At 30.5% G+C, this 18464-nt stretch overlaps 1 protein-coding gene and 1 long non-coding RNA gene across 3 annotated transcripts; one reads left to right on the forward strand and one right to left on the reverse strand.

Annotated features, from left to right (window-relative positions):
• The first annotated feature begins 7267 nt into the window (after window positions 1-7267).
• Window positions 7268-8832, forward strand: LOC149878642 (uncharacterized). The gene is made up of 2 exons (XR_016446878.1): window positions 7268-7624; window positions 7706-8832. It is a non-coding gene; the product is annotated as an uncharacterized LOC149878642 (long non-coding RNA).
• Window positions 8833-11004: 2172 nt separating this feature from the next.
• LOC149878643 (uncharacterized) lies at window positions 11005-17341 on the reverse strand. Of its 2 annotated transcripts, none has more exons than XM_090071587.1 (2): window positions 16678-17341; window positions 11005-16553 (listed from the first exon to the last, which is right to left on the reverse strand). In XM_090071587.1, the coding sequence occupies exon 2, from the start codon at window positions 15973-15975 to the stop codon at window positions 12613-12615; it is 3363 nt and encodes a 1120-aa protein (XP_089927713.1). In that variant the 5' UTR covers window positions 15976-16553; window positions 16678-17341; the 3' UTR covers window positions 11005-12612. The 2 variants fall into 2 exon arrangements, with proteins under 2 accessions (XP_089927713.1, XP_089927712.1); XM_090071586.1 differs by having other exon boundaries at window positions 11005-16566.
• Window positions 17342-18464: the final 1123 nt, after the last annotated feature.

Genomic DNA, 18464 nt, shown 5'->3' on the forward strand with positions numbered 1-18464 from the left:
ACTCACATTGGAACTTTTGAAAAAATTCTAACCATATAATTCTCTCACAAGATGAATACAATTTAATTGTTAAAATAAAGTTCATATTTTAGCCTTGAAACTGAAACGATTGCAAAGTTGCCAAAAGGTTTTGTTTTAACTTAGTTGATTTGTTCACCAATACAATCTTCGGACAAATATTCAAAGATGAATAGCAACAGCACAGCAACAGAATGCGATTACTTTGCAATTCATTCCATTATAAATAATTACATTGCTTTCAGCACTCCGAAAAATTAAAAAACTCCATTTTGCAAAATGAAAAAACGTGATAATGCTGAGAGAGCCCAAATGCCCTCTCCAGTGAACAAAAAAGTTGATAAAAAGTTCATAGAAAAATATAAAAAGCATGTTGAAAAGAATCCTTCTGTATCAATCAGAAAGATAGAAAAACTGTTCCATGTTAATGAGAGGACAGTCAGAAGAACTCTAAAAACACTTTGAAAGGTTAGTGTCGTCCGACCTTCATGTTAACTTTTTACAGAAAGACTAAAAACTTTAAGATTGGAGCGATCAAAGAAGGTTCTGAATCAGCTGAAAAGCTATGTTTTGTCGACAGTTAAGATTTTCTCAGATGAAAAACTTTTTAGTATTAATTTAGTGCTAAAAGGCGAAATGGCAGATTCATTGTGCAAAAGGGTGACAAACCACCACCTGTGTTTTGGTGAGAATAACAGTTGCAAAATGACCCACTTAAGTGTCAAGTCACTAAAGTCATCAGTTACCCGAACTTGGAACTCAATGCCAAGGGACTATATATATAGCGCCTGCCAGTTCTTTCGTTCTAGGTTTAAGGCAGTGATCAAAAAAAAGTAACCTACTTCAATGTTACGCTGGGAAAATCATTTATCTTCAACTTTTGTTCTACTAATGCTCCGTGAATATAATTTTATAGTGCTTAAAAAAGTCATTTTGAAAAATGTTCTAAAAAGTTCGCGAGTCTCTGCCGCACCCTGAACTATAACTTCAAAGTGATCAGTAAAAATATAGAAAAAAACAAACAGTAAAAAAATAGACAAGAATTTTAAATGATAAACTACATGATGTCATCTTTAGGTCTAAAAAAGGATTTTCGCTAATCTTATCAAAATGTAGCTTTAAAGATAATTGTTTTTGATGACAAAGTTGTTACATCTTTAACATAATACATATCTTTTGCTTCTTGCTGTGTTTAATATTCTTGACTTTATGGAAAAAAGTTCATAACGTAGGTTGGAAAAAAAAAAATAGTATTTTTATGAAATTTCTGATATCTTTTTAAAAACATTTCGATAATTTCACGATTTCACGACTATACCTATTTTTACAACTAGACCTACTTTTAGCCTACAACATTAATATCAATTAACTTGATTTTAATTTCACTGCCTCAGTTACATATATTCGAATGCAATGAGTGGACATGTTTTTACTTCGGCGTTGTTTTAGATATTTTAAAAAAGGTTTTCAGTGAATATTATGTAGGAGTATTTCACTGAAAATAACATGTATGCATTAATAGTAAACGTGTAAGTAGTATTTAAAATAATTTATAAAAATGAAATAAAATGTTAAAAGAAATGGGTTACTTAAAAATATTTAAAAAGTTATTAACTAAAGTTAGAATAACAAAACATGCATAAGTCCATTAATTTGCAGTACTTTAATGTAATAAATTAATTGGCAAGAGTCTTATTACGTGTTGCGTAATAAAGCATAAAAATAAATTTATGATTTTCTTTTAACTTAGGATTACCACTTCTATAAACAGTCAATCGTTTAAATCTATTTTGACAAATGGTATACAATCTTCATTTTACCTTTTTCTCGGCATATCAACAGTATTAATCTTACATACATCTCTTATTATCACATTTAAAAGATTATGACTCTTTATGAGAAATCTTTAAAATATCTTTGTAAAAAGCGATATTGTTCAGAATATGAATTAGAATTACTGACAAAAACATCGCTTCTAGAGAAAAAAAGAAATAAAGAAAGAAAAAAAAAAAAAAAAGAAGAGAAAAGGAAGAAAGAAAGAAACACTATTATTGAGGAAACACATGAAAAATATGAGTAAAAAAGCCTCTTTGTTGAGGATTGTTGTCAGGTGCTTTTGTGACAGCAACAAAAAAAGCAGTTAGGGCTAAAGGACGGAAGACATTTAAAATGCCATCCTTAGTTATAAGACTTTGCATCAAGATAGAAGAGTAGCTCAATAAGCTATTCTAAAGCCTTTAAACTAATTATACATAATGGTGTTATATTTAACTGTGTGACTAGAATATTTTACTTCTAATTCGGCTATTCTAGAGCCAACTGTATATCACCATTAGGAAAGTGCGAAACTTTAAGTTTATTCAATAATCGAAATCGAATCGAATGTCATTAGTTAATCAAATGCCGTTCGAAATTTGAACTTTCGTTCAATATTTAGAAAATCTCTTTGAAGTGCTAGTAAAAACTAAAATGCTTCAAAATGGAGGATAAAAGAGAAAGAAGCGTTTTTTGGAATTTATTTCATAGGCGTAAAATTAACAATAAAACTAATGGTTTTTGCAAACAGAATATTATAAAATAGTTGAAAATTGCCGCTAACCAAACATATTGAACCATTATGGTTTCATAGATTTGACAAAAGTCGCTGATAAGTTAAATCATCAAAATGAACTGAGCCTAAAGCCATGTAGATATTCAAATTATATATTCAGATATTCAAATTAAGAACCCACCCAACAACAAGTCGTCTTAAAGACAAATTGAAGACGTCTTGAAATTGGTCTTAAAGATGTCTTAAACTGGTCTCAAATGAAACACAGTAAGTCGTCTTATCTAAGACGTCTTTAAATTGTCTTAATTAACACGTATTAATGACGGCTTAAAAAGGCGTGTATATATAAATATATAAATAAATATATATATATATATATATATATATATATATATATATATATATATATATATATATATATATATATATATATATATATATATATTACCTTTCAGTCTCCTGCCAATACAACGTAAATATATATATTTATATTGTATTAGAAGAAGAGTGGAAGGTGGAGACAGAAAATAGAAAGGTGTGAATATATGAACTATCCAAATGCAATAACTGAAAAAAGAGACATGATTTACTATAGAAAAATACTTCATAGCACCCACAAAAAAAGAGTACATGATTATAAAATTTTATTAATATTTTCGTGATGCTGGTGCGTTTTTTAACTCACCCTGAATAAATTTATGGACTGTCTTCTCCGATTGCTATGGATATGTCTTTCGGACAGCCACTTAAAACAGAAAATTAATAAAACAATAATAGGTCAAGAAAATCATTGTGTTTTTGGAAAGCAGCGTTAGAAGACACTTACCAATTATACATTTATAAAGGTGGGTTTCTTTAGAATTTCTCTATCCGCCTCTCTGTCTATCCATGTTAAAATTTATCATCAGCGAACAATGTAATTTCTAAATTCGATTAGTTTCTCAGAAATCTGTAAAATATGTGCCTGTAATAATCTAGCCATAGGCCCTTTACGGAAATAGTTCAAAATTCTTTTGAATTATCAGTTGGACTTTTGCATATAGTCAACGCAGAAATCCGAAGACATATATAATACCAGTAGCTAAAACAGGAGACTTAATTTTTTGATGTTACTTTTACGACTGGCAACTAAAAACGTTATCTGTTCGCTTGCAAAATTTTTGTTCTTCATTAAACTATTTTACACATCATTACAACTCTCCCTACCCAAGAATCTTTGATAATGCACCCTTTCACAAGAATAATATCCAGTATGAACAACAGTCCATTTTAAAAATAATCTTGCTGGAGCATCACAGAGAAAAGTTCTAACTTTAACAGTATGTTCAACTGATTTAATTGTCAGACCGGATAACTTTAAACCAAACAATTCTTATCATTCTTCCGTAAAAGGATATAAAGACTTAACAAGACTGTTCATGATAAAGTAACTACTTCACTTGTTGACAAATTACTTAACAAATTACACCAAGATAAAGAAAATCAGTTGTCGGCACGAATAGATTTTATCATTATTTCAAGATGAACATTTGTAAACTTGGGAACTTTTTTCGTGTAAACAAAGTCTGTGAATGGTAAAATAGACCTGTTAGGATAAATTTATAATTACTAAAAAAAGTGCTAAATATAAAAAAGCTTAAATATACTTTTTTTATCAAGATCTGATTTCATTCAATTCTTTCGTCCTTCATTCGCCAGCTTAGTCCTTCATTAACCAAGCTATTTTATAATTCATTTGATAATGCAAAACTTCAAAAATGATTTAATTTTATAATTATCTTCCAAAATGCGTCAGATATTTCGTGTTTTCATTTTTCATATTTCATATATTTTTTCATTTATCATAAAAAGCACATAATAACCCATTAGTTTTTGTCAAATAAAATTAAGGTTATATATAGCTGGTAAATCATATTATGTTAATATCAAATTCTTAGTTACTCTTGCGGTTTGCCATAAATTTGCTTTGTTAAATTCTTTAAAACTGTGACAAATTATAATTGCTTTCTTGTATTTATTATATTGTGAGGAGGGAAGATGAAGAAAATTGTAAACATTATCTTTAAGTTTTACCCGACTCAAACACGCTACATTCGAACGAGGAAAAGAGTAAGTCAACCAAAAAAAAACACCAGGTGGACACACATGTCTAATAACATGAAAAATGAATGAGTCCCGCCATTAATAATAGAAAAAAAAAAAAAAAAAAAAGAAAACTTGTAAAACCTCTCATATAAATAAATGATTAAGTGAAAAAGAAGAAAAGTTAAAAATAACGACTAAAAGACGTATACATGGAGACTTATTCAACCTGTCATGATAAAGCGAAAAAGAAGAAGAGTTAAAAAATAAAGACTAAAAGGCGTACACATGGAGACTTATTCAACCGGTCATGATAAATAAATGATGAATGAGTAAAGCAACGAAAAACAACCAAAAACTATAAAAAGGTGGCGAGACAGAAGAATTAAGGGGGGGGGTGGGGTGGGGGGAGAGGGAGACGAGAAGGAGAAGGAGCAGAAGAAGATTTTAAGAGAAAAGAGTTTAAAGAGATTTGGTGAAATTCTCCTTATGAGAGAATCTGATGAGAAAGTAATTTTAAGAGATATTAAAGAGGATTTTAAGAGAAAAAGAGTTTTTGAGAATTTAATGAGAAACTTATGAAAAGAATTTATGGAAAGTTTAATGAGAAACTTATGAGAAGAATTTATGGAAAATTTAATGAGAAACTTATGAAAAGAGTTTATAGATAATTTAATGAGAAACTTATGAGAAGAATTAATGGAGAACTTAAAAGAGAACTTTATGAGAAGAGTTGGTAAGAAAATATTTGAGTAACTTTCAATTTACGTTATTATAAGTACTAATGTATTATTATTTGTATGAGTTAATATTAAGAGAATATATATATATATATTGAAGAGAAATAATTGAGATTATTGATTAAGAAAAATAAGTAAGAGAAGAAAAATCAGTCGTAAGTATTTTTACTTTTGCTTTCATTTTAAGTAAGGCAATATTATCATTATAAATATTTTTAGTATTGCTTTATTTGAGTAAACAATTTTTATTAAAAAGTCTGATGCTCCTATCGCGCTTTTACCACATCTGCGTTACACACTGACAGTCCTACCTCACATTCTATCACTCTCTATATTTGCGCTACCATTACACTTACATAGAACCACCACAGTCACATTTAATAATCATCATCCTTAACATAAAAAAAATAAAATGAAATTAATTAATAAAATCCGCCGCCCTCACAATATGTATAAGTTATTTAATCATAAATGTATATATTTCTGTTGTTGAACATATATATATATATATATATATATATATATATATATATATATATATATATATATATATATATATATATATATATATATATATATATATATATATATATATATATTACACACGTCTCTTTAAGCCGTCGTTAATAGGTGTTAAATATGACAACTTTAAGACGTTTTGAATAAGACGTCTTACAGTGTTTCATTTGAGACCAGTTTAAGACATCTTTAATACCAATTTCAAGTCGTCTTAAATTTGTCTTTAAGACGACTTGTTGTTGGGTGGGAATTGTCCATGATTAAAGACATCTTAAACTGGTTCTTCCGAAAGACGTCTTGTTAAGATGTCTTACGAACGTCTTAAACTGGCTGTACCGATAGACGTCTTGCTAATATAAGTTAAAGACGTCTCAAACTAGTTATTCTGAAAGATATCTTAAGCTGGTTATTCGGGCAGACGTCTTAAATTGGTTGTTCCGACAACCATCTCGTTAAGATGTCTTACAGATGTCATCAACTGGTTATTCTGACAGATTTCTTGTTAAGATAAGTTAAAGACGTCTTAAGCTGGTTATTCTGAAAGACATCTTAAACTGGTTATTCCAAAAGACGTCATAAGCTTGTTGTTGCAACAGACATCTTAAGATGTGTTAAAGACGCCTTAAAATGGTTGTTCCGACAGACGTCTTGTTCAAATGTCTTACGGACGTCTTAAACTGGTTATTCTGTAAGACGTCTTGTTAAGATGTCTTGCGAACATCTTAAACTGGTTGTCGGAAGACGTCTTAATGAGGTGTGGAAAAGCCGTCATAAACACGTCTTTAACTAGTTGCAAACGTCTAGACGAGTTAAAGATAAGTTACATACGTCTTAAAGTCGTCTCATGTTGGGTGGGATTGTAGACATAGTTGAAGTTTCTGCTAAATCACCTTATTAAAAGCTCCTGTTAAATCAACAAAACACCAGTTCTTTTGAAAAGCAAAAAAAGATTAAATAAAACACACGAAGCTGATATTTGAGATGCTATTTTTTGAGGAGAGTATGTCACGCTGCGATTTTGATTGCTTTTTTCTGCAGCTTGTTCTTAAAAACCTTTCATTATAAACATACTTTGCAGCGGAATTGCATAACCTTGATACTGTCAGGGCAATCGGAAGGAAGGAGAGAAAGAAGGGGTGGGCAATCGAGTCAGTTTGCCCCAGGAATCACAGTTAAAAGGCTATCACATATTCCGAAAAAAAAATATCAATAATAAATCAGCAACACTGTTATTGCTATGAAACTTTATCTAATATTTAATTTATAAATTTTAAAAACAAAAATTTGTTTTTACGAAGTAGAGTAACTTTAAATATGAGTTACTGATTTTTTTTTTCCATTAAATTCTTTTGTTTTTAGTAAGCATACAAATTATCTAATCAGACGTACTTTTTACTCGCGAACAATTGTTTGTATATTATTATCTAAAGTTAAAAAAATAAAATCTTAACGAATAAAAATTCTTTTGATAAAAACTTTTGTAATCGACATTTCCATAGTCAGAGATTAGCTTATTTTTTTACTCGACGTTTTAATAATTAGAGATTGCATTTCGCATTTGAAATTATCGACAACAGTAATCTCGGTAAAGATTTTTTTGTTGCATTGTTTAAACAAACATCTGAAACTGTGTTTGTTTAATTCAATATTTAAAACAAATAAAGAATCCCGCAAAAAGAAGAAGGAAACAAAAAGTAATGAAAGAGAGCAGCACGTGGGTAGTTTTTACTTTGTCATTATAATACGTAAACTTGAACAACACTTATAATTAAAAATAAAAAGTATTCATCTTTAGTTTGGGATAAAATGAGTGAACGTATCCAAGATGGGGTTAACAGCCGCCTTAATAGCGATACGGCTATTTATAAAAACGATGACCTACGAAATGAAGCTTCAAACATTAAAACTGTGAATGTTGCTGTAGAGCACGAAGAAAAAATACAAAACGACATCGAGATACAATTCTTTCCGCTTCAATATTGTTTAGTTACGCAGGATTTATCATGTGATTGCTTTAAAATCCGGAACGCAAAGATTCAGACTTGACAAGACTAAAAAAAAAGCTTTTTAGGCATAATTTTTTTAACATTTACTTTAAAAATGCTATTTCACATTTTGCTTGCTTTTCGTTTTTGATACTTTATTTAAATAATCCTGATTAAAATGATTGAAAACCAAACCCACTCGTCTTACAACACCCACGCGTCGCATCAGAACAACTTAATCTTGTATTAAATACCTAATGGTTCTTCAGGAAAACAAAAAATTGCAGTTTTTTTTCCTTAGATTAATTTTTCAAGTGCAGAACCCTAAACTACGGCTCAATTGGCTTACTCCCATATTAAATCTCAAAAGTTTAGATAAATAAATTATTGTTAAAATATTGATGCATTAGAGAATCTTATTTTTAAAAGAATGTAAACTACATTTTAATCGCCCATCTCATATCGATGCTGTCCATATTGAAAATACCTTTGTCCGGATGTGATCTTAAAAGAAACTCACCCTCGAAATATTCGCCTTACGCTCAACCAAGAATCCAAGGTAATCAAAAAAGAATTTAACGCAGATAAAAGTCGTTGGAAAGTCAGCTAGAAGCAAACAATATGGGGTTGTTTAAACTAATTCAAAATGATTTTTTGCTGTTCTCAGATTTTTGCATTTGCACGATTTTTATTTCTTTTTTAGCAAAGCTAAATTTGAAAATGTACATTTTGGAGCAAAAACAAAATTTACATTTGTGAAAAAATAAATTTTGCATCGAAATTTGGATTTGCATGACTTTGTAAAAGATGTACAAACGATGACTCGTCAACTCTTCATATAAATAATTGATAATGCAAAAAGAAAAAAAGTTAAAAAAAACTGCGAAAAGACGTAAACAAGAATACTCATAAACCATGAAACGGAAAGAAAGAAAAAGTTGAAAACAACTGAGAAAAGACGTACTCACGGAGACTCATTCAACCTGCCATAAAAATAAATGATAAATATCTATCGCAACCAGAAAACAAGATACTATACTTAAATTCCAAATATCCGAAAACATATACTATCCTTAAATTCAACTTTTTTTTATACTCGGAGCGGGAAGGGGTTAATAAAGTTACTAATTGCGCAATGTATGATTTTAATTAATTCATTACAATGATTGAAATTTTACCATAGTTCAATGGTTGCTTAATGGTAATACAAGCCTCCCAGCTATGTGTTCCAAATGGCTGTTTGATTTGCTGTATTAAAATTTTTCCAATAGACATGTAAAATGATTTAGGGAAGAAAATAAGAGACTTTCCCCAGATCTCACAGTCAGTGGTTGATTGAAATTTGTGTCCTTTGTACTTTAAATAGCAACTGCTATTTAATTAGCTTTGCTCCACAGATAAATTTAGTAAGGGATTTCGATAGGCAGGATTAAAAAGTGGTACAAAAGAAAGTTTCTTATATTTACTGATATTCTTGTCTGTTTCACGCATGAAGATCCCAAAAGGTAACAGTTTCACTTTTTAATCAGAAAAAGGTTTTCTAATTGTAAAAGCTTGACAATTTTAAGTTTATCAGAGATAAAACTTGTTGTGGTTCTTGAAACGTTTGCCTTAGCAACTTACGTGTAATAGAATCAAGGAGAAATAGTTAAAAGAATGATCGTTATTTTTCTGAATCAGAATTACTAACAAAAACCACACTTCTAAAGTAAAAAAAACAAGCAAATCAAAATGAAACTTGAGAAATTCATAACGAAAGAAGGAGGAACATACAAATAACAAAGAAGCATGCGAAAGTTATGGATAAGAAAGCTCCTTTGCTAAGGACTAAAAACATGGATTTAAATCTAAAACTTGTATTTGGTCATTTTGCTTTTGCTGGCGGGTTTCCTAGCAACAAACTGTGTTTCACTATATAGTATGGTGTGAGGCAATTTGAATCTATCGGGCTAAAGGTGAGGCTAGTTGCAGCCGATGGGTTATTTCTAAATAGAAAGCCAAGGAATAAGACCCTCAAAAAAAATTTTAATAAAATAGCGCTTTTAACAAAAAACCAACTATGTTCTCAAATACAACTTTGTAACAAGATTTAAAAAAAAAGGAATAATTGTACTAATTGTCACGTTTACCAATTAAAATACTCAACATTCAAAGATTTTTGTGCCACCCCAGCCATACTATTTCAGTAACCGAAAGCATTACACGTGCTAAGGTTCGAAGGGGAGTGTTTCAATAAACCTGAAATACTCAATAAATTGAAAGATGCTGAGAGCAAAAAAGCAACAAAGCAGCTAAAAAACAACGTAAGCTTAGCTTTAATGACAAGCTGCAAATAAACCAAGCAACAACAGCGACTACAAAAAATATTGCATTTGCAAATCAAGTCAAGTGTAAAAAGCCGTAAAGTTTTAAACGTAGCTTAAATGAGTCAAAATATAGAATGATACCAGTGTGAAAATTCAAAATACAAGGTTTGACTTTTTCAAACATGCATATCTAAGCGATATGTTAAAGGCGCTGAGTTTTATTGCACCAAAAAGTGCCACACAAGTGACAACTTAACTCAATCTCTAGTACTTCTCAATGACTTAACATCATCACAAGAATGAAAAGGTTTTTTTTTTTTTTTTTTTTTTTTTTTATTTGTTATTATTGTGAGGGCGGTGGATTTTTTAATTATATTTATTTATTTTTATTGTTATATTATGTTTTCTTCTTTTGCAGTAAAGGCGAAGGGGAATGGGAAGGGGAAGGGGAAGTTTGGGTTTAGTGTTATTGTTGGATTAGGTATATGGAGGTTGGGAGCTAGGTTGATGGTCTGGGGAGTATTTGGTTAGGAAAGGGCTAGGTTTGGGTTGTGAGAAGGTATATGGAGGTTGGAAACAAGGTTGGGGGGTTTTATTAAATGTTTTCTATGTTCGGTCCCTCAGGTAATATATTACGGCGCGGCTATAGTAAGGTGTGCGGTTAGAGCATCATACTTTTTAATAACAATATTTTACGCATATAGTAATAACAACAATAATATTAATAATCTTAATGCAAACAAAAGTACTTACTACTGGTTCTTCTTCTCTTACTTGTTTTTCTTAATAAATATTCTCAAATATTTCTCATCAATATATATGTTCTCTTAATATTAACTTGTACATATAACAATACATTAATTCTCATAATAACGCATATTGAAAGTTACTCAAATATTTTCTTACCAACTTTCCTCATAAAGTTCTCTTTTAAATTCTCCTTTAATTCTTCTCATAAGTTTCTTGTTAAATTTTCCATAAATTCTTTTCATAAATTTCTTATTAAATCTTCAAAACTCTTTTTCTCATAAATTCCTCTTTTAAATCTCTTAAAACTCTTTCTCTTAAAATTCTCTTTTAAATCTCTTCTTCAAAAACTCTTTCTCTTCTCCCAAAGACTTCACTTAAAAACTCTAATTCTTCTTCTCTTAACTCTCCCAATAAAAGCTCTCTTTAAAAACTGTCTTCCCATAAAAAACACACACTCTCTGCCAGATTCTTTCTTTTTTTTTGAGTTTTTATAGTTCATTAGTTTACTTGACAGGTAAATAGGTCTCTGTATGTACGTCTTTTCTTAATGGTTATTTTTTTTATTTTTGCTTCATTAGTTTTCTCGTGTTTTATTTATACGACATGATGAATAAGTCTCTGTATGTACGTCTTTTCTTGGTTGACTCACTCTTTTCTTCCTTCCAATGTTATTAGCTTGAGTCGGGTAAAACTTAAAGATAATGTTTTTCAATTTTATCATTTTCCCTCCTCACATAGCTCCATTCTTCGAAAAAAATCGTCCCTTGATTTTTGATACAAGGCTAGTTCAAATGTAAGTGGTATAGGTATACTGTTTATCGTGTCTGGCTTTTCGAGATTTGAGATTGATATTGTCTTCTATTCAAGTAGGTTTCGAGATTTGAGTAAACTTGATTCGCGTTTTCAATAAATGTTTTAAACCGTGTAAATACATTCTTAAATATTTCGATAATATAATGTCGTGCAAATGCTTTCAATTTCATATACTTCAATTATAGACTTCAATTTTATATACTTCAATTATATATACTTTCAATAAATTTTTTTATAAAATTTCTTAATGATACAACAGTTAAATAAAATCTTGAAAATGTAATGTGAAAAAAAATGGAAAAGAAAATAAACAAATCGTCTCAAAAATAAAATGGCTTAGGCACTGAGTAGCAAGGGCTAAAACCTGAAAAAGTGCCTTGAGAAAAGTTAAGTTTAAAAAGGTGAAATGCAAAACTCAATTCACTAAGTTTAAACCTCAATATTGCATTTCACACAAAATACGTTTGATCGTCAAAGTCATTGATATCGATATCGTTGTTGTCGTCGTTGTCGTCGTTGTCGTATCATGATAAATCATGATAAATCATCTTCATCTTTATCATCATAATCAATCATCATCATCATTATCATTATATTATTGACATCATCATCATCATCATCATCATCATCATCATCATCATCATCATCATCAACATCATCATCATCATCATCATCATCATCATCAATATCATCATCATCATTATCAAAATTATCATTATATCATTATCATCATCAATAAAAATCAAATTATCAATTAAACATATTATAGTTTAAATCGCTCACATGGGTAGGGTTCGCGAATTTCCCTATGCGTTACTCACTCGCATGTTACCCGTTATACCTTTTATTTACTTTCCTTGAAATTCGTTTACCTTTTTGGTAAACCTGGAACAAAATAACAAAATGAATAAGTTATTTGTCATCAAATCTTTGTTTAACTTTTGATCGTATTCTTGTGTTTTAGTTATTAGTGTTCTTATTGTCTTATTTAAATCTGTTGGCGTTTTGAACATAATAGCCAACGGAACATTACTTTCATTTTTCGGTACTTTACTTAATGCATTATAATTATTCATGAAACGTTGGGTTTTTGTAGTTGAAGGCTTCTTAATTAATGATGACTCTAAAATATTATTCTCCTGATAAGAATTAGTAATTATATAGTTCCTTATACTTGGTATTTTGAGAAAGATTGGGAACTTTGAAACGCTTGGGGAGTACGATACTTGAACTTCGAAGAAAGCTTTAAACTGATTTCTTAATTTGGTTATGTGTTCATTGATAAGTGGTTTAGTCGTCTTAAAATCATATGTCGGTTCATGATCGATGATTTTCGAACAAAGAAGAAATATTGGAATGAACAAAACGAGTTGCAAAAGTAGAGCAGTCATAGTAAGGCTTCTACTTTCCTTATACGGTTCAGAAAAACGGAATGAACGATTGAATGGTATGCTTTTGGGTGGAAAATGAGGTAGCTGATCTGAAGTAACTTTCTTTAGAATCGGAGGATGAAGCTTTTTCACTGGTTCTGAAGTATACTCTAGCTCTTTGTAGAGCCTCCAATTTGTATGAAACACATGTGTATCTTTGAGGATTCTGATATCATAATTATCATTAACTTTTAACTGAGTTGTGCCTTGGTTTTCTGAACTTGTACATAAGTCTTTTAGGGAACTTAAACTGATTTGGTTTGTGAAACAACTTTCTGTATGTTCTTCTACTGTCGTACAATACTCTCCGTCAGTTAATGGATTCAAAATGCCTTTGTTAAGAGGTGTTTCAATAATTCGTTGCCGATCTTCGTTGTCATGATTATAATTACCGCTTTCTGATTGAATTTTAATATCTAACTCAGAAGTTGTTGTTTTTCTGCTACTTATGTCATTTTCATTAAGATGGTCTAATACTTTTGGCTTCGAGGAAGTATCAATATGTCCTTGGTTTTCGTAACATAAGTTAGGTATTTCAATTGGAGTTTCGTCAATTACATGCTGTTGGTTTAAATCTACTATATTAACAGGAATAACTGTTTCTTCTTCTATCTTTTGGTCAACTTTATCGTTTATTTCTTCGTTATGTTCTGGAGTGAAATATTCAGGTGTAATGTAATCTTCCGACTCAGCTTTAGAATTATCATCGAGTATTTCGGGGTAGGTATTTGTGACTATTTCTTCAATGTTATTTTGATCAATTTCTACATTACTTTCAATGTCATGGGAATTGCTTAATGAACTTGTTTCATTTTTGGTAAATTGCGGATCTTCACATTTGATACCTTTCACATCTTGGGGTTCACAAATTGTTAAATTAGGTTGATAAAAATCTTTCTTGTTCGTTTCCTTGCTCTCTTGTTGCAGTAGATTTTGTTCAGTAAAGTTTTGTAACAAATATTGAAACTGGTCTTGCAGACAGTTTAACTCATGGGTGATCTGTTTATTTTCCTCACGTATATTCTGAAACTCCTGTCGCATATGTTTATTTTTATTTTGATTTGGGGTGTTGAAACGTGGACGATTCATTCTATAAGACGTATAATCTCTTGCTGATGCATTATCGTAATAATCGTTGTTGGTTTCATATGGGTAACTTTCATCAAATGTTGACATCTGATTGTTTGTGTAGGGGTTATACCCGTAATCACAATAGTCATTTCTATGGTAATCTTCTGTATCATCATACTCCATGGTTGTGTCGTCATCATTTTCGAAATAATTCTCCTCATATTGAGCAATACTATCTACGCCTAGTATACGAATTGACGTATCATTTCTTTGACTTTCATAGATACCTGCTCGTGTATTTTGAAAGTTATTCCACTTGTTATTTTGTGGCTTTGATTTTACGTAATTATCCTTATAAGTTTGTTGTGGGTTATTTGAGGTAATGGATCTCCAATTTCGGTTACTCGAATCGGGTTGAATGTATTTATTGCCCATGTTTCTGTTCTGGTTATCAAAATTTCGTGGAGTCCAGTTTCTATTGTTTCTCCATTGCGGTTGTTGCGTAACGTTTTTCCTGTACAGATACTGCGAATTGTTACTTTGTGGAATCCTGGGATCTTGATATTCTTGTCTGCATTGTCTTGCCAAATGTCCCGTTTTATTGCATATAAAGCAGGTTGGTTGATTTACTGTAGCTGGGTTAAAATCTTGACTTTTGCCAAAATTACTATTCGTTTGTCTCCTTAGTCCAACTTTTAGCTTTCTGATCTCTTCTTTGAGCCTAGCTACTTCTCTAGTCGCATTTTCTGGATTAGCTAAATTTGCAGGTGTTGCACTACACGCAGCCACAGGTGGTGTGTCGCTATCGGCAAAAGATACAGTGTTATGCTTAGTAGACTGGTTTTGTAACTTTGTCATGGTCTTTATCACTGTTTCAACTATGCGAGCGTCATCATCAATGTTAACCGAATTATTCACTCTAGCAATTCTGACTGCTTGTGTATATGTCTCTGGTTGGCTTAAGAGAAGTTTTCTCTTTAAATTAGGATTAACTCCTTGAATAAAAAGATCTCTTTTAGTTTCTTCCGAAACTTTTAATTCTTGCGATAGCTTCTCTAAACTTGCTATAAAATGCTCAAGCCCTTTTTCTCCTTCTTTTAGTCCATACAGCTGGGTTTTCTTAATCCAAATACGTTCTGGTGGTTCATACTCATTCTGAAAAGCTTGTTGAACTAGCTGTAAATCTTGTCTTATTTTGTTTGGAAGGGATTCATAAAATATCGAAGCAGATTTATTTAAGCAAAGTGGAAAGGCGCAAAGTTGTTCATTATTGTCCCATTTGTTAAATGTGGCAGTTCTCTTAAATTGAAGGAAAAATTCTTTAACATCATCATCCGGTCCTCCGTTAAATTGTGGTAAACTAGATTTATCGATTGTTGGTCTTAATGAGGTTGTAATCTTTTCTAACCAATTAAGAGTGTTTCTCTCATCTTTTTGTCTAACCAAAGAAACTTCGGCTTCTTGTTTTGCCGTGGAATTTAATAGTTTTCTGACAACCTTTTCTATCTTCTTTTCACTTATAATTTTATCAATATACTCATCTCGCCTATCATTTTCCTCGTGTCCTAGAGAGTCTCGATCAAAGTTATCTATTGGTAAAACTTCAATGTCGGGTGTGATACAGTTGGGTGCAGATGGTGTTTTTGAGTAAAATAGTGGTATAATGTTAGGGTTATTGTTGTTATGAGGTGAACCTGAATGACTTGCCATTTTTGATGTTGATAAAACTGTTTTTTTTTAAATGTTTATTAAAAATGTTAATTCACTTTTACTTTTTCGAAAATGATTAATAATTAAAGTTCACTGATTTATGAAGAAATGAGTGAATACATAAATCTCGGTAGGACCTCCAGTGTGAGGGCGGTGGATTTTTTAATTATATTTATTTATTTTTATTGTTATATTATGTTTTCTTCTTTTGCAGTAAAGGCGAAGGGGAATGGGAAGGGGAAGGGGAAGTTTGGGTTTAGTGTTATTGTTGGATTAGGTATATGGAGGTTGGGAGCTAGGTTGATGGTCTGGGGAGTATTTGGTTAGGAAAGGGCTAGGTTTGGGTTGTGAGAAGGTATATGGAGGTTGGAAACAAGGTTGGGGGGTTTTATTAAATGTTTTCTATGTTCGGTCCCTCAGGTAATATATTACGGCGCGGCTATAGTAAGGTGTGCGGTTAGAGCATCATACTTTTTAATAACAATATTTTACGCATATAGTAATAACAACAATAATATTAATAATCTTAATGCAAACAAAAGTACTTACTACTGGTTCTTCTTCTCTTACTTGTTTTTCTTAATAAATATTCTCAAATATTTCTCATCAATATATATGTTCTCTTAATATTAACTTGTACATATAACAATACATTAATTCTCATAATAACGCATATTGAAAGTTACTCAAATATTTTCTTACCAACTTTCCTCATAAAGTTCTCTTTTAAATTCTCCTTTAATTCTTCTCATAAGTTTCTTGTTAAATTTTCCATAAATTCTTTTCATAAATTTCTTATTAAATCTTCAAAACTCTTTTTCTCATAAATTCCTCTTTTAAATCTCTTAAAACTCTTTCTCTTAAAATTCTCTTTTAAATCTCTTCTTCAAAAACTCTTTCTCTTCTCCCAAAGACTTCACTTAAAAACTCTAATTCTTCTTCTCTTAACTCTCCCAATAAAAGCTCTCTTTAAAAACTGTCTTCCCATAAAAAACACACACTCTCTGCCAGATTCTTTCTTTTTTTTTGAGCTTTTATAGTTCATTAGTTTACTTGACAGGTAAATAGGTCTCTGTATGTACGTCTTTTCTTAATGGTTATTTTTTTTATTTTTGCTTCATTAGTTTTCTCGTGTTTTATTTATACGACATGATGAATAAGTCTCTGTATGTACGTCTTTTCTTAATGGTTATTTTTTATTTTTGCTTCATTAGTTTTCTCGTGTTTTATTTATACGACATGATGAATAAGTCTCTGTATGTACGTCTTTTCTTGGTTGACTCACTCTTTTCTTCCTTCCAATGTTATTAGCTTGAGTCGGGTAAAACTTAAAGATAATGTTTTTCAATTTTATCATTTTCCCTCCTCACATTATTGACTGCTTTTGTTTTATTTTTTTTAGTGAAGTGTTAATTTAATTACACATAGATTTGCGCATTTTTTTCTATCCGAATGTGAGGGTAGAGTGAAATAACATTCTTTTGAACTATTACATTTGACCCTATTTTACTCTATATAATTATAAAATAATAAATTGAGTTTCATTCAATTTGAAATAAAAGTATTTAATTTAACACTACCATTTACTGATTTAAGCAACCTTTATATTCATTATACTGTGATGCATTAATATAAAAATTAATCATACAATAATAAATGAATTGAGTTTAATTTTATCTGCAATAAGTTATTTAATTTAAATCAAGTAACTTAAAAAAGCTAAGTTAAATACTGTATATATAAAGATGATTTCGCTCTCGTGCCTCTTCACAATGACGTTTGCATGTTCATTAATATTCGGTTTCTTAAAAAATTACGTTGAACTTTGATTATTTTGTTTTGCGTATGAATAAAAGTATAAAACGAATTTTTAAACCCCTTTTCAACAAAACTTATGCCAATAAAATTGTAATGCAAAACGAAATCCTGTTACCTTTAACTCTATAATTCCGGTAACTAATTAACTAAAATATAAATTGTAAACCATTTGATTTGTCCTGCTTTAAGTGTCTGGAGCTACATCTGACCTACATTTGATAATTTACCAGTGGCTGGATATTTCTAAGGAAATATAAACCAAAGTCTCCGTTTTTTTTATAGCAAATTATTTTAAAGTGATGTGGCAACAAGCAAAATTCAAGATTAGGAAAGAAAAGTTGGGATTTTCTGTAATAATAAACAATTCATTTCTAACATTTAAAAAAAAATTTAGTTACATTAGAAACTAAAAACACAATTTGCGATGCATACAGGTGAGTTTCCACTCATCCATTTTTGCTAAAGGAAAGGGAAAGGGAAGGGAAAATGAATCACGTGAGCGTGCGCAGTTAGTAATTTAATTTTGATAATTAATCACTGCGCATGCTCAAGAGATAAATTTTCGCATCCCTTTCCCTTTCCCGTAGCAAAAACGGATGAGTGGAAACTCACCTTAATATTATAAGGGGCAACAGGACACACATTTTGTAAAACCTTATCAGTAAATCAAG

This window comes from Hydra viridissima, unplaced genomic scaffold (assembly GCF_058129835.1).
Source record: "Hydra viridissima isolate aposymbiotic clone 2 unplaced genomic scaffold, HvirCarnegie_v1 scaffold_14, whole genome shotgun sequence".
In the NCBI taxonomy this organism is placed as follows: domain Eukaryota; kingdom Metazoa; phylum Cnidaria; class Hydrozoa; order Anthoathecata; family Hydridae; genus Hydra; species Hydra viridissima.